This window comes from Trichomonascus vanleenenianus (genome assembly GCF_965637985.1).
Source record: "Trichomonascus vanleenenianus strain CLIB 3782 genome assembly, contig: TRVA0_024S, whole genome shotgun sequence".
Taxonomy (NCBI): Eukaryota; Fungi; Ascomycota; class Dipodascomycetes; order Dipodascales; family Trichomonascaceae; genus Blastobotrys; species Blastobotrys vanleenenianus.
In genome coordinates, this window is record NW_027481863.1 from 202,086 (window position 1) to 216,327 (window position 14,242).

A 14,242-nucleotide genomic window follows, 5' to 3' on the forward strand; every position below is an offset into this window, starting at 1 on the left:
CCCCCAAGGGCTCCGCTTTGCAAAGTTCACCTATGTACCCAGGTACAATTCCTCCGCGAAGCGGAGCTACGGGGGATTGGGGGCTGGCCCCCAAGTCAATTGGAGAAGAAGAGTGTTTATGGGGAGGTTATAGAGCGTAAATAGGGCCGTCGTTGGTCTGACCGTCGAAAATAAATAAGTTCTGAATGGGCTGCTCCTTCTGGCCTAAAACATTCAGTACATCCTGGCCCAGCACACCGCCAACTACTGCCGCAACTGGAGACACCTCCGAGCCCACAGAGAAGCAGTTGAGGAAATCATCAGTGATAACGCCCTCTGGGACCCCCAACTGAGCCGCTGCCTGAGTTATGGCTGCCTTATCGAGCGCTGATAGTGGTTGGCTAGCCTTTTCAACCTCCCACAAGGCAAGTAAACCAGGCAGAAGTGGCGGGACCTTCAACAACTGTCTAGTTTTAAACTGTGAGCCGAATTTACCACCGACAGAACTGGTAATACATTCTTCCAGTGGCTTGTACTTCTCAGCCTTTACAACGGTTTCAATATGCCGATGACCATCTTTTCTCACAGAAGAGGAGACGATTGACCGCGTGTCGGTCTCTGGGCCGATTTTTGTGACTACGTTGGGCTTGTCCCGCTCGATCTTGAACTGGTGTTCCACCAAATCGGCAAATACGTACCCGTACAACCCCATAAGCCCTCCGGCATAGAGTTTGGTGTTGGACTTTCGAGTAGCTGTGTTCACGTGCACGAGGTCGTTGTAATTGAGTTCTGTCGCCACGACGATGTCGAATTGGCCAAACCACTCAGGGTCTGTGGAAGTCACGTCTTGGCTAACGGCGGAAACCTCGACACGCGGGTTTAGCTTTCGGATACGCGGTAAACACGCTTCGCCACGATTACTTTTGATATCGCTCTCTTCGAGAAAGAAGTTTGCACCGAGATCCTGGGCGTCTACGGTCTTGTTGTCGAGGACAACAAGCGATCCAATGCCGGCCAGAACGATGTTCTTGGCCACTTCGGCCGCCAGAGCGCCCAGATTCACAATCAGAATCTTCGAATTCCGCATTCTACACCATTGTTAGATCTAATATTTAGAAATAATAATAGTAATATCGATGGAGATACTTACCGGTTCTGGGCTTCGAGGCCCCAGAGTCTGATCTGGCGGTCATACAACGCGACCTCATCTAAAAAACGCCCAATAATTAGTCTAACCAAATACTTAATATTATTAGACTTACCTGCCGAAATTTCCTCTTTTTCGGGCATTTCTATCGCTTTAATACGGTATATGAAGATGGTCTACCTTTAGTGCGGTCTTCGAGATATGAAAGATGGTGATCGCGAATTTGTCCCAACTGACGACAACCTTGCAGAAGAGGTGAAGAAGATGGATTTGGGAAGGATTCTCGACGGCACTCCGCCGGTGCTGGCGGTGGAAGAGACGGATGCCGTGATGGAAGACATCCCGCTCTACGCTGAAAAGTCCGGGGACTACTGGATGCCCGTGCCGATGACCGAGTCCCAGATGGTGCTGACCGACCAGGTCATCTCGTCTCACTATAGCGACATCCTCAAGTTCTTCGAGACAAACGAGCCTGTTATGCCCGAATCTCTGGATACGCTGTACCAGAACGTGCAATTGGTGGCGTCCCACCCGTATCTGCTGGTGGAAACGGGGCTTCCTCACAGTTTGTTGTTAAAGGAAGTTCCTGCTGCCATTGCGCGAAGTTCAGGCAAATTCAAGGTTCTGGGAGAGGTTCTGGACATAATTAAAGACCTAAAGGTCCATGTGGCTTTGATAGTCCGTCCTGGGAAGTGCATTGATCTCATCGAGGCGTTTTTGCTCGGGAAACCTCTTAATTACCGTAGATACCAGGGCCAGTACCTCAGGGAACCCTCCCAGTTGGATGAGGACCTGTCGACATTGCACATTCTACCTTCTTATCCGCTGGAATCTACGTATAGGGGCGTTGAGCGGTTCCACTTTGTTATCAGCTTTGATCAAACGGTGAACATTGGAGACGCCCACGTGAGCGCCCTGAGACACCAGGGAAGGACCGACGAAGCTCCTGTATTGCGATTTATCCCCATGAACACCATTGAGCACGTTTCCCAGGCGTTTTTGGGCGATGTCGACAAGAGTCGGTACGATAACGAAGGTCTCAAGAAGGTCCTGGCGGCCGTGGTTAACCTGAGAGCCGAAGTCGGCGAGATCCCCAGTCCAGTCGAGTATGTGTTCGATCAAGGACTTGCTCCACTGATTCCGTGGCTCAATAACCCATCAACCCCTTTCATCCTGCCCCCGCTGCCTCCAGTAGCTCTGTACACAGCTGAAGACGTAGAGAAGAGCCTGCTGACCGAAGTCGGCGAAGACGAGACCACCCCGGAGACGGATAACGGTAGCTTCTACGACGCCAAGCGGCTCAAGCGAGACGTGGAATTCATCAAGCCCGAGCCTGGCATTGACGGAGGATGGTCTTCCTCCGGACCGAGCCAGAAGCTCAGCGCCGGCGTATTCAGAAAGCTAGAGAGCCTGCTACGGGAGACTGCACGCCAAGCGGTGGAGATAGAGGACTTCCGGCGGTCCGCCAGCAGTCGCCAGGCCACTGTCGAAAGCCTGACCGTCGAAATGGGCGACAAAGTAAAGGAAGTCAACGAGCTCCTCGGCCGAGTCAAGTTTGCCGAACGACGCGCCGAGCGATGTGTTGCTGATGCCGAAAGAGCCAGTACCCGCGCGGAAGAAGCCACTAAAGAGCTTGACCAGTTAAGGAGTGTAGTGGCTGCCGAGTCTCCGGAAAAGGACGAGCTGCTCAAACTCCAGGCCCAGCTCAACGATAAAGACGCCGAGATCAAGCGCCTTGAGGAGCGGCTGCAGAACCAGGCCACTGAGAATGAGTACATGCGGTCTGAGTACCAGAGGGCCTCGGCGCAGGCAGCGGAGAGCCAGTCTAAATACGAGACCGCAATGGCCGAGAACGCAGAGCTGCGCAAGCGTGCTGAAGGCGAGATGGTCAAGCTGCGGGAGCTCGCTTTTGACGACGAGCGAAGCATGAAAGACGAACAGATCCGCGTGCTCAATGCGCGATTACAGGCTCTGGAAGAACACATGAAGCGTCTTTTGGAGAGCGATAATTCGAAAGGCACCCGTTCTCGCGGATCTCGAGCTTCCAGCGTTTCGAAGCGCGGGCTGAGCCCGTCCAAGACTCCCTCCGACTACACAGACCGCCTCTAACCATTACCTACTAACTTTCTAAATATTCTCCCTGTATACAGGAATAACTTATTCTAGCTTCAACTATGGTGTGTATTCGAGGGCCAGCCCTCGAGCTCCCGTGGCTGGGGACCAGTCCCCAGACCCCTGCGTCTTAGGAGATAGTAGCAATGTAACAATCTTTTTAGATACACCCGTAACAAACTCTCAGTCGGCAATGAAGCCCCCGTAACAAAGCGTTACAAATGCCCGTTACAATCTCCGCGAAGTGGAGCCTCAGGGGGGTTTTGGGGGGAGGTCAATTAATATATTACATAGTTGGCGGAGCCCATAGCTTGACGTAGCGGTCCCACCGTCCCGAGCCGATATACTGCTGGTCTGGCGAGATATCCAAAGACAATATCTTCTCCGAGTCATTGAGCGTCTTCTGGTGAAGCCAATTGTCGCTGCTCCATATCTTGATCGTTCTATCGTAGGACGCGGTAGCCAGGAACGTGCCAGTATCCTTTAGCCCTGGGTTCCCCTCTGTCCACAAATCGGCTCCTCTGAAGAACCGGACTTCGGAAACCAAGCTGCTGTGAGCTGGGATGGTATATATTCTTTTCATTTGGCGCATGTCCCATATCATGACACTGTTATCAGCGCTGGCAGTAGCGACCTGGAACCCATTGGGCGAAAAGTCGACTGAATGGATCGCTTTAATATGCCCATCGAGGATCATGACCGTCCGGCCAGTGCGTAAGTCCCACACTCTACCAATGGCATCCAGACCACCGGAGACCGCTAGAGAGCCATCATCGTGGAACTTGAATCCATATACCTCTTTCGAGTGACCCTCCTGGACGATGAGCTCGTGGCCCGTCTCTACGTCCCACAAGCGCCAGGTAGTGTCAAACGATGCGGACCCCACAAAGCGGCCAGTCGGATGGTAGTCTACCTTACAGACTCTTCCAGTGTGGCCTTTAAGCGTAGCCAGTGGGGATTTGGGGTTCTCAATGGCCCACAAATGGACGTCGCCATTCATTCCGCCGCTGACTAGGTTGGCTGCAGAGCTTGAAAGACCCAGAGTTGCATTGGGATGCCATGCTAGCCCGCCTATCTGGCCTCCATTGGTCTCAATACTTAATGTTTCCTTTAGATTAGGCAGCGAGAAAAGTTTTATTGTGCCCTTCCAGTCTCCAGCTGCTAGTAATTGGGCGTTAGGCGCGAACTTGGTAGCCGATACGGGTCGACCGAACCCAGACTGCGTTCCGAGGGCTTCGAAAGACTTTAGATGGTCATTGACCCTTCTCCTGTGTTCTACGTGAACCCTCAATCCTAATTGACTGCTCTCCTTTTGGAATTCGAGCCTCTTTCTTGCTTTTTCTCTCGAGTGCTCAAATATGAATTTACGCGCTTCGGCCAATTCAGGGTCCCCTGGAGTGTAGAATTCGCCCTCCTCTTCCTCTTCTTCGCTTTCTTCTTCTTCCTCCCCGCCAACATATACGGATATATCCTCGCCCTCCCGCTGTCTTTTTACGAGCAGTTCTCTTAACCGGTCTCTTCGATCGCCCTTATCCTCGCCGAAATAGGTCACCGGCTCGCTTAGCAGACGCAGGATCTCTCGAACTCTCTGGTCGTTTGTCGGGACAGGAATTGACTGCCCCTGCGAGAGGATACCTGACTTTTCCAGGAACTCCTGGGCCTCTCTTGATCCCGGAGCACTTCCGTGCACCATAGCTATCACACACCGGTTAGTCCATCATCCACTGCAACCGAACCGCCTCTAACAACCTCTAACAAGGAAAGGAACATACGCAGGTCGTCTATATCCATTCCGTCTGCCATCTCCGAAGCTTCAATAAAGGCCAGCCGAAATCCAAGCCCGGAACGGCGAAAGTGGTCGTTCTACCGGTCTCCGCGCGGAACCCACCTTCCATTATATAACTTGGAGGTTCGCGTAGATCGGGCTTATCTCACCACGAAATGCAACCATACTCGTCGCCAGTGTTCCAACGAGGCGTGCAGGGGGTTGCGAGGACTTCTGCCCAGTTGGCAGGGCTCCTTGTAGACCATTACCGCGATGCCTCCCCTTTTGAATGGTAAGCGAATGCTCAATTGATTGAATTCCGCGATTAACCGAGAGTCAGTGCTAGAGACGTAGTATTCGCGTGGATCGTAGCGCGATACGTAGACAAGCTCCAGAGGTACGTCTGGGGCCATGGAGTCGTCCAATCGGCTAAGAACCTGTATCGATTCACGGTTAGAAAGCTGTTCCGAGTCTTCCTGAACCTGCCATTTGTGCGTCCCAAGGTGGAAGCCGAGCTTAAGCAGGTACTGGATAAGGTAGAGAGTGACATGATTGATCGTAGCGTGACGTTCTACCCAGAGCTTCCGGCTCAGGGATGGTCCGATGAGCGAATCATCGCTGAATTGGACAAGAACAACACGGAAATGAAGCACGGGGACTGGCAAGGCGGCAAGGTTTCGGGTACAGTGTACCACGGTGGAGCTGAGGTTTTGGCCATCCAGACCGAGGCTTATAGCCGGTACTCTGTGGCGAACCAATTGCATCCGGACGTATTCCCGGGAGTAAGGAAGATGGAATCTGAAGTCGTGTCTATGGTTCTCAAACTGTTCAATGCTCCTGAAGGAGCGTGCGGAACGAGTGCTAGCGGTGGTACCGAGTCTCTGCTTCTTGCGTGTTTGTCCGCAAGGCAGAAGGCGTACCATGAGCGGGGTGTCACCGAGCCGGAGATCATTGCGCCTATTACGATTCACGCTGGGTTCGATAAGGCCGCTTATTACTTCAATATGAAGCTGGTGCATGCCCCGGTGGATCCTGTTACTATGAAGGTAGACCTCAAGGCCGTGAAGCGGCTTATCAACCGTAACACTGTGCTCCTAGCCGGTTCTGCCCCGAATTTCCCGCACGGCATCATCGACGACATTGAGGGCCTTAGCAAGCTCGCCCAGCGGTACAACCTGCCTCTCCACGTCGATGCCTGCTTGGGATCGTTCATTGTCGCGTTTCTGGAGGAAGCCGGGTACAACCCGCCATTGTTCGACTTCCGAGTGCCTGGCGTCACTTCCATCTCGTGTGACACCCACAAGTACGGCTTCGCACCCAAGGGCTCTTCGATCATCATGTACCGTGACACCAAGCTAAGAGCTTACCAGTACTTTGTCGACGTTGACTGGTCTGGCGGTCTCTACGCGTCCCCAACCCTCGCCGGCTCTCGACCTGGTGCGCTCATGGTCGGGTGCTGGGCGACGCTGGTCAAGATTGGCCGCGATGGGTACCTCGAAAGCTGCAAGAGCATTGTTGGCGCCGCTATGAAGATAAAGAGGGTTGTTACCGACGAGATCCCCGAGCTTTCCGTGGTCGGCGACCCCATGGCCTCCGTCGTTGCCTTCTCCTCGGACGCCATCAACGTTTACGATCTCGCTGATACCATGTCGAAGAAGGGCTGGCACCTGAACTCTCTGCAGCACCCAGAGGCCATCCACATCGCCTGCACGAGACTCACTGTTCCGGTGGTCGACGATCTCCTTTCTGATTTGAAATTGTCGGTCAAGGAGCTTGTGGACTCTGGCTCAACTGGTGCTTCTTCTCACGGCACTGCTGCGCTCTATGGCGTGGCTGGGAGCGTCAAGACCGTGGGAGTGGCCGATAAGATCGCTGAAGGTTTCCTTGACAATCTATATAAGTTATAATTGATATTCATTTACGCTAAGCTCCTCTCCCTCGATGTCCTCGGGGGCCAGCCCCCGAACCCCCATAGCTCCGCGAAGCGGAGAGCCTCTAATTACAAACAACTGGCAACTATTCCCGGCCAAATTAATTAGTAGCGATGGTATCCAGATAACAATTAACTAGTTGAAAGCCTAATAATGAAGCAATTGAAGGCATAATAATGGAGCAGTTAAGGCACAAAAATAAAGCAACTAAAAGAGTACCAATGAAGTCAATTGAAGGCAAGGGCTTCTTGTTTGATAATTTATTAGCTACTAGGAGAACTCACTGCGAAGCGGTGCACCAGGGGAGTTTGGGGGAATTGGTCCCCCCATTAGTACCAGTAGTGGAGTGTATGAATTCTAGCCTGAAAGCCCCACCGCGGAGCTGCATTAAGGGGGTTTGGGGGGATCATTACTAAAGATAAAATGTATTATGAGCTCTCGAAGCTCTATACTTCGACCACGGATTGGCCAGCCAGCCTGGGAGCTCCCAATATTTTTCGGCGAATTAACCGTGCGGCTGATAGTGTCGTCAGTGGGAGCATCTAAGTGAACTTGCCAAAGCCAGGCGTAGAACTGTGGCCATGAAGTTCCTGCGCGAGAAGCACATCGAGTACATCAAGTCGCTCGACAAAGTAAGTAACCCGCTTTGGGATGTGGGATTAACTAACCGCCTGTAGAAACACGATGAATTGGAGTACTGGTTCAGCGAACACCTGCGGATGAGCGGGTTGTACTGGGGTCTCATGGCTCTGGATATGATGGGCGCAGTCGATGCACTCCCGCGAGACGAGGTCATCTCTTATGTGCTGAAATGCCAGCATGAGAACGGAGGATTTGGAGCCCATCCGGATCACGACGCTCATATCCTGTACACCCTGTCCGCAGTGCAGATTCTATTCATTCTGGATGCGCTGGACAGGATAGATGCAGATAAAGTGACGAAATACGTAGTTGGGCTACAGAAGGAGGGTGGAGAGGTTATGGGAGATGAATACGGCGAGATTGATACGCGGTTCGTGTACATTGCGGCCCAGATCCTCTCAATTCTTGGTACTTTGGACCAATTCAATACAGAAGGGGCGGTCACTTTCATTGCTGCTTGCCAAAACTTCGATGGCGGGTTTGGCCTCGTTCCCGGGGCTGAAAGCCATTCGGCGCAAATATTCACCTGTGTGGCGGCCTTGTCGATTTTAGGGCGGCTGGACATTGTGAACAGGGATTTGCTGGGGTGGTGGTTGAGCGAAAGACAGGTGGCATCAGGAGGGCTTAATGGGCGTCCAGAGAAGCTGCCAGATGTTTGCTACAGTTGGTGGGTGCTATCATCATTGTCGATCATTGATAGAATTGAGTGGATAGACGGTGAGAAGCTGAAGGAGTTTATCCTTGAGGCTCAGGACCCTGAAACGGGTGGAATTGCCGACAGGAAGGGCGATATGGTGGATGTATTCCATACTATATTTGGCATTGCAGGGCTGTCGCTGCTTGGATACGAGAACCTCAACCTGGTCAACCCGACATACTGTTTACCAGAAAGAATGATGCATAAGATCAAAAAGATCAGTGAATACTAGCAATTTCTCGGCACCTTCTCATTCAGCATTATGTAAAATAATTAGAGATATAAAGACTCGCCTTCGCTTGTGTTGTATTCAAGCCAATCATTTGCATACGACTTCTAAATAGTGAGATATAAGCTCGCCTTCGCTTGCGCTGTATTCAAGCCAATCATTTAGCAAACGACTTTGAAATAGTTAGATATATAAAAGACTCGCCTTCGCCTGCGTTGTATTCAAGCCAACCATTTAGCAAACAGCTATAAATATTGAATTAATTAGAGATACAAAAACTTCTCGTAGGCTATGCCTTCGCTAGTGTTGTATTCCAGCCAATTGACCCGGTTCTTCTCCAGGAATGGGCCTGGGTTTACCACATAGCACCCTTCGTAGGTCACTTTAAACTGTGGCGTGGTCGGGTCCGCAAGAATGAGCATTGACGGCAATGGGCTCAGATAGAGGGAGTGGTCGTATTCCCAGTACACAGGCCTTACCGTGATCGGGAACGGCGATAGATGGCCCTGGTCAAGCAGAGTACGGACAACCTTTCGCGCCTCCGCAAGCTCGGGCGATACCTGTGGGCGCTTTACTGAGACGTCAAACGTCTTCTGACTCTGACTGACCACATAGTCTATTCCCTGTTTCTGTGCCATTCTCTCTTCCTCGTCATCTTTTCCGTCGAAATTCTCAGTTAGTTGTGTAGATTCATCAACCTCCATAGCGGCTGCTGTTGTTATGCTTGATTCAGTAGGGGGAGCCGGTTCAATAATGGGATCTTTGCCAAATACAACACTGTTCCGGTTAAACTTGGCCCCATAGTCGTCCCGCACAATTGTGATCTCCTGTGACATATAGGTCATCTTCGTCGGGTTCGACCCCCATGCTGTTTTCTTAGCTGCCCGCTTGACTCTGTTGGTGAAGATTGATGGAATGGAGCACATTGGCCACGATGGCGTGGCTCCTGAAGAGAATGATGCCGCCCACGGGTCGTTGTCCCCGGGAACGAACACCAGCATAGAATTCGCCGCAAGAGTGGGAAACTCGGCAATGACCTGCGCAAGAATGTCAAACGACTCTTTATACTTGGCTGTGCTACCGTTGGGTTGGTACGGCAGAGAGCTAAAGCTACCAGGAAAGATGACGGAGATAGGAGCCTGTCCGTCTTGCTCGGCCTCAGCCTCAAGCTGTCCAAACACCTTCCTCAGACCGTCCAACACTCTCAGCTGGTCGAGGAAAATGTTCGCACCCAGGATGACCATTCTATGGTTGAGCTGACGCTCCTGCTGTCGCAGCTGCTTCTCGAAAGCTCTGTCAATTCGCTCGACTCGCGATGCCTTTGATCCGGAGGCCGTAACATTACACGCACTGTGAACTCCCAGAAAGTCGACGAATCCATATGCATTTCTAGTCACCTCCCGCTTCTCTGGGGGCGGAGGGCCAAAGCTGTCAACGATAAACCGCTCATTGTAGTAAATCCCGGCGCACAGGATATAGCTCCCTGGAGTGAAGTATACTTGATCCGAAGGCGCGGTTTCCGGCGTGAATTCCAGCTTCATCCTGCCTGAACTGTCCTGTAGGTAGAACTCCCCATCGGCTCCTTTCGTAAGCAGACCCAGTAGCAGGAAGTCTGAGTTATTGCGTCCAAGCATGTTCTTAACTAGCGTGATCTGGTGGTAGTTGGAGCCTCCACTCTGCACGCTTGGGGCTAAAAACGCCTCATCTCTGTGTACCCTATCATTGAGTATATGGTACCGCGTCGAGAACATGTTTACGCGGGCTCTTGCTGATCCTATGAGCTTAGGGATGCCCTCTGGAGCTGAAAAATGGTGCCGCGAAGGGCTGTATCGGTAGGCGGGCTGGTCCTGTGCGTTCACTATTTGGAAGTAGTCCGTCCAGTGGAACGGCTTGAAGCTCGACTTGGACCGTTGGGCCGGGATTGGCTCTGAGTTCTGTTGCGCGATCTGTTGATTGACGGAAGCCTCGGCATTTATTATGTCTCGTATAACAGCCGAAAGGGGCTCCCCGTCCATGAAGAGGCCACGATCCTGTTCCTTCCATCGCCGTGCAATCTCATCGAGGAACTTTTCGCCTTTGGATCCCCGCCAGTCAACGCCGAACCGTCTCCCCAGCGTCTTCGCCAGCACTTCGAGCCCAGAACTCTTCAAATTGAGGCCATGCTTTTTTGACAGAATTCGGTAGGCCACTGGCCGCACTTGGGAGGAAGTAAGTTGTGTAGGTAGCACTGCTGGGGCCGACGGATCAGGCATTCTCTTCTATTTTCTTGTTGCTCTGTCGCGTACCGATCAGTTGAAAAATGAAATTGTCGTGACGCGTCGAGCGCGAGACGCGTTAATTGATTTGAGGCGAGCTCGCGTAACTTTTTGTGATTTATCCTTCATATTCCAATTTAATTTATACAAAATATTTCAATAGTACCTCATGAATATTCAAATCTCTTTTGGAAGGAATGAAGGCTACCTACTCTCCTCAGGCGCTAGGTCCCTGCCGCCATTTAGTCATTCGGCTTGCAAGTGATCCATGAGAACAGCCAAGCTACTCTAACTTAAGTGACTAAGCATAAATATCAGTAGAATGTATTCCAATCTCTTTTGGAGAAATAAAGGCTACTACTGTCATCCGGTGCTGAGCTCTTGCCTACCATTTCAGTCAATTCTTTTGAGTAGTCAAGGGGAGCAGGTAGACTAAGCTAACTTAAGTAATCAGGCGGATCCCGTGGTCAGGCTATGGCTCGGCCAGTTTGCAGGATTAATTGAAATATGTACGCACAATATAATCAATTTATATTGTGTATAACAACCACTATCTTGACCGTGATCTGTCCATTTGGCTTATGGGTCACGGGATCACTGATCTGCTGCTATGAATTCACTAATTGACCCAAGTTTACTTTCCTAGCTAGCTAGATCACATTGAACGGACCCTACAGAATAATAAAGGCATTAAAGGCCTTTCACTGGACCCAGTGCTTTAGCTATTTGATTTCCTTTAAATATCACAATATTCTGAGGGATTGTTGAGCTAGTTCACCTAGCGGCCAGATACGATCTGTTCCGTAGTCACAGCTCCGGCGATTGATGTCCCACAGAGGACCGACCTCACGTCGCCTCATCATTTCAAACCGTTCAAACGGCCAAACTTGGTCTCAAAAAGCCCTGTAGAGATGGCTATTTCGTCAAAAAAGCCTAAATTTTCAGGGGACAAAATCCTGATCGACAATGGGATTTGTACGAACCAGCTGGTGAGACGGTACGTCTTCCAGGTGCTCCGTGGCTGCGGTAACAAAACCTGCCGCAAGCCGTTCTGCTTCACCAACCCCCAAAGGCTGTTCGCCGCAAGAAAGGTAAAGCCCTCGGCTGCGTTTTCCCTGGCATCCCAGCTGGTTTCTGCACGAGGCATTAGTGGGCTGTGTACCGCCCTCCAGACCACTATGCTCGACTATGATCTCGAAAGAGATGTTAATATCGTATACAACCAGTGGGATCACGGTGAAAGACGGTACAACGTCTCCCTCTCTTTGCGGAATACCAGGAGCTACGACTCTTGGCAGAAGAATGAACTCATACTCGCGGTGAAAAAGACGATCTTTACTAAGCTGGGGCAATATAAAATCGCTGTAAAAGGAGAGGGCCTGATAGCATTGTCAGTTCTCTTCGATATCGACGAAGCACTGAGACTGTATACTACCCATGCAGAGATCGACTTTATACGGTTCGCCACGAATATTTGCGCCGTTACTTCACTTTATCAGAGCACCGAGTTCCCTATAGACCGGTATGTGCTGCATGTCCTAAAATTGCATCGCCAGTGGTGTATTGGTTGTGGCTTGGAGGAGGGAATTTGCCGCATAGACTACCTAATTGGCACGATTTTGTCCACTTCAAAGTCAAATGCATTGCCTCTTCCGCTCATCTTCGATGCGCCAGAACAAAACTTCAGGGTACCCAGAGGGGAGATGGCTAGGCGCATGTGCGAAGCTTCGGCCATTAGATATCTCGGGTACTGGCCCGTCTGGTCGCCCTACTCTGTTGCATTTGGAGGCGCCCACAATGTGCTATCGTTCTTGGAAGATAGTAGATCCAACTTCTCACTCGAAATTCACTCTCCACCTCAGGCATTCTTCCGCCGCTACAACCACTCGAATAGCTTATCTCCGGCAACGTATATTCCGCAGATGCCGAAGTTGCTCCCGCAGTCTGAGCGGTACCTGCTTTTCCGATACGGCTGCCTGAGGCAAATGGGTATAACACGAGACAGGTTATCTAACATCGACATGGTCATGTCGAAAACTGAGTTTATTCTGCCCGAAAGCCCGCTAGGAGAACCATCGCTAGCGTCGGTGAAGTACTTTATCATGGATATTGACAGAGATAATGCCATCGGTTCGGCAGTAGCGTGTCTATCCAAGGCGCTTCAAGTGGACAACATGATTAGGCGACCACTCAAGGTGCGGTATGGCGTTGGAGAGATCGCTGCTGACCACGGCGGAGTGCAGGTTGAATTCTTCGAAGCGTTGGGATATCTGTTGATCAACTCTGGCCATGGCTTCTTTGAAGAATCGGATGGCCGCATGGCATGGTTTAATCCTGGATATACCGGTGAACCAAAGACTTTTGAATATTTGGGCGTTCTCTTTGGACTGGCTTTGTATAATGGCTGCGTCATTGACACTCGCTTCCCTGACATTTTCTACAAGATGCTCAAAACACAGGACTTATCTTACTTTGACATTTCCGATGTTGTGGATCTCTTCCCTCAATTGGCGAGATCGCTTGAAAAACTTTTGACTTATGATGGCGATGTCGAGGAATTGGGGCTGACGTTTGAATTCTCTTACAAAGTCGACGGTGAAGATAACGTTACTGTCGATAAGCTGCCCTCTTATTACACGTTTAACGGAGGGTTAGTCACCAATTCTAACGTTCATCAATACGTCAGAGAGTATCTCACTCACCGCTTGCATACCTCAGTTAAACCGTATATTAAGGCGTTTATTAATGGCTTCCAGTTTGTCATATCGGACCAATTGCTAAACATCCTGGCAACCGAGGACTTGAAGGAACTTGTGGAAGGTACAGCTGAAATCAACATCAGAGATCTGGAACGCAACACGGATTACTTGGACGGGTTCAGCAAAGACTCGCCTACAGTAAGATTCTTTTGGTCTATCGTGAAAGGCTTCAATGAAATCGAAAAGCGACTACTGCTTGAATTCGTTACTGGTTCTAAAAGAGTCCCGATTGGTGGGCTGAATAGGCTGCCGTTTGCCATCCAGCGTAATGGATCAGATAGCTCGAAACTTCCTACTGCTTCGGTTTGTTTTGCCCGTCTGTTACTCCCTGAATATGATACCCAGCAGGAATTAAGGGAGAAGCTGTATAAAGCATTGGAGCATTCTCAAGGATTTGGCCTCGTTTAGTTGATCTTACTGTTATTTATTTCGATCTCAGTTGTGGCATGCAGTTCTGCAAAACCACAGTAATAGAATATTATCTTTTTTTCTAATTATAGCTATTCAGCGATTGTTAGGGTAACTCCTAATAATGAAGCATTGCTATAAGGGGTGGCTTGTGATCAGAAAAAATTAGGCTTGCAAGGGAATAGCAACTATTGCAGTGCGCTGACTACGAGGACCAGCGTGCGAAGTACTTTAATTCCTTGCCAGATCTCAGCCTTCGGACCCTGCTCAATACGAAGGAGGGCCTGATGGCGGTGGCTGATTTCTGGGACTCTATAC

At 50.6% G+C, this 14,242-nt stretch overlaps 7 protein-coding genes across 7 annotated transcripts; 4 read left to right on the forward strand and 3 right to left on the reverse strand.

Annotated features, from left to right (window-relative positions):
* Nucleotides 1–127: 127 nt before the first annotated feature.
* On the reverse strand, nucleotides 128–1,269 carry AOS1 (E1 ubiquitin-activating protein AOS1; the record flags this gene model as incomplete). Its single annotated transcript, XM_076685423.1, has 3 exons — nucleotides 128–1,067; nucleotides 1,130–1,187; nucleotides 1,242–1,269. 3 exons carry the CDS (start codon nucleotides 1,267–1,269, stop codon nucleotides 128–130), a joined length of 1,026 nt encoding a protein of 341 aa, XP_076540429.1.
* A 58-nt stretch (nucleotides 1,270–1,327) lies between these two features.
* HDA3 (Hda3p) lies at nucleotides 1,328–3,235 on the forward strand (the record flags this gene model as incomplete). The annotated part of the gene is made up of 1 exon (XM_076685424.1): nucleotides 1,328–3,235. One exon carries the CDS (start codon nucleotides 1,328–1,330, stop codon nucleotides 3,233–3,235), a length of 1,908 nt encoding a protein of 635 aa, XP_076540430.1.
* A 289-nt stretch (nucleotides 3,236–3,524) lies between these two features.
* On the reverse strand, nucleotides 3,525–5,041 carry PRP4 (U4/U6-U5 snRNP complex subunit PRP4; the record flags this gene model as incomplete). Its single annotated transcript, XM_076685425.1, has 2 exons — nucleotides 3,525–4,933; nucleotides 5,011–5,041. The coding sequence occupies 2 exons, from the start codon at nucleotides 5,039–5,041 to the stop codon at nucleotides 3,525–3,527; spliced, it is 1,440 nt and encodes a 479-aa protein (XP_076540431.1).
* A 138-nt stretch (nucleotides 5,042–5,179) lies between these two features.
* DPL1 (sphinganine-1-phosphate aldolase DPL1) lies at nucleotides 5,180–6,910 on the forward strand (the record flags this gene model as incomplete). The annotated part of the gene is made up of 2 exons (XM_076685426.1): nucleotides 5,180–5,295; nucleotides 5,344–6,910. 2 exons carry the CDS (start codon nucleotides 5,180–5,182, stop codon nucleotides 6,908–6,910), a joined length of 1,683 nt encoding a protein of 560 aa, XP_076540432.1.
* A 605-nt stretch (nucleotides 6,911–7,515) lies between these two features.
* Nucleotides 7,516–8,505, forward strand: BET2 (Rab geranylgeranyltransferase BET2; the record flags this gene model as incomplete). Its single annotated transcript, XM_076685427.1, has 2 exons — nucleotides 7,516–7,566; nucleotides 7,612–8,505. The coding sequence occupies 2 exons, from the start codon at nucleotides 7,516–7,518 to the stop codon at nucleotides 8,503–8,505; spliced, it is 945 nt and encodes a 314-aa protein (XP_076540433.1).
* Nucleotides 8,506–8,765: 260 nt separating this feature from the next.
* DPB2 (DNA polymerase epsilon noncatalytic subunit) lies at nucleotides 8,766–10,754 on the reverse strand (the record flags this gene model as incomplete). Its single annotated transcript, XM_076685428.1, has 1 exon — nucleotides 8,766–10,754. One exon carries the CDS (start codon nucleotides 10,752–10,754, stop codon nucleotides 8,766–8,768), a length of 1,989 nt encoding a protein of 662 aa, XP_076540434.1.
* Nucleotides 10,755–11,668: 914 nt separating this feature from the next.
* On the forward strand, nucleotides 11,669–13,924 carry TRVA0_024S02256 (uncharacterized protein; the record flags this gene model as incomplete). The annotated part of the gene is made up of 1 exon (XM_076685429.1): nucleotides 11,669–13,924. One exon carries the CDS (start codon nucleotides 11,669–11,671, stop codon nucleotides 13,922–13,924), a length of 2,256 nt encoding a protein of 751 aa, XP_076540435.1.
* Nucleotides 13,925–14,242: the final 318 nt, after the last annotated feature.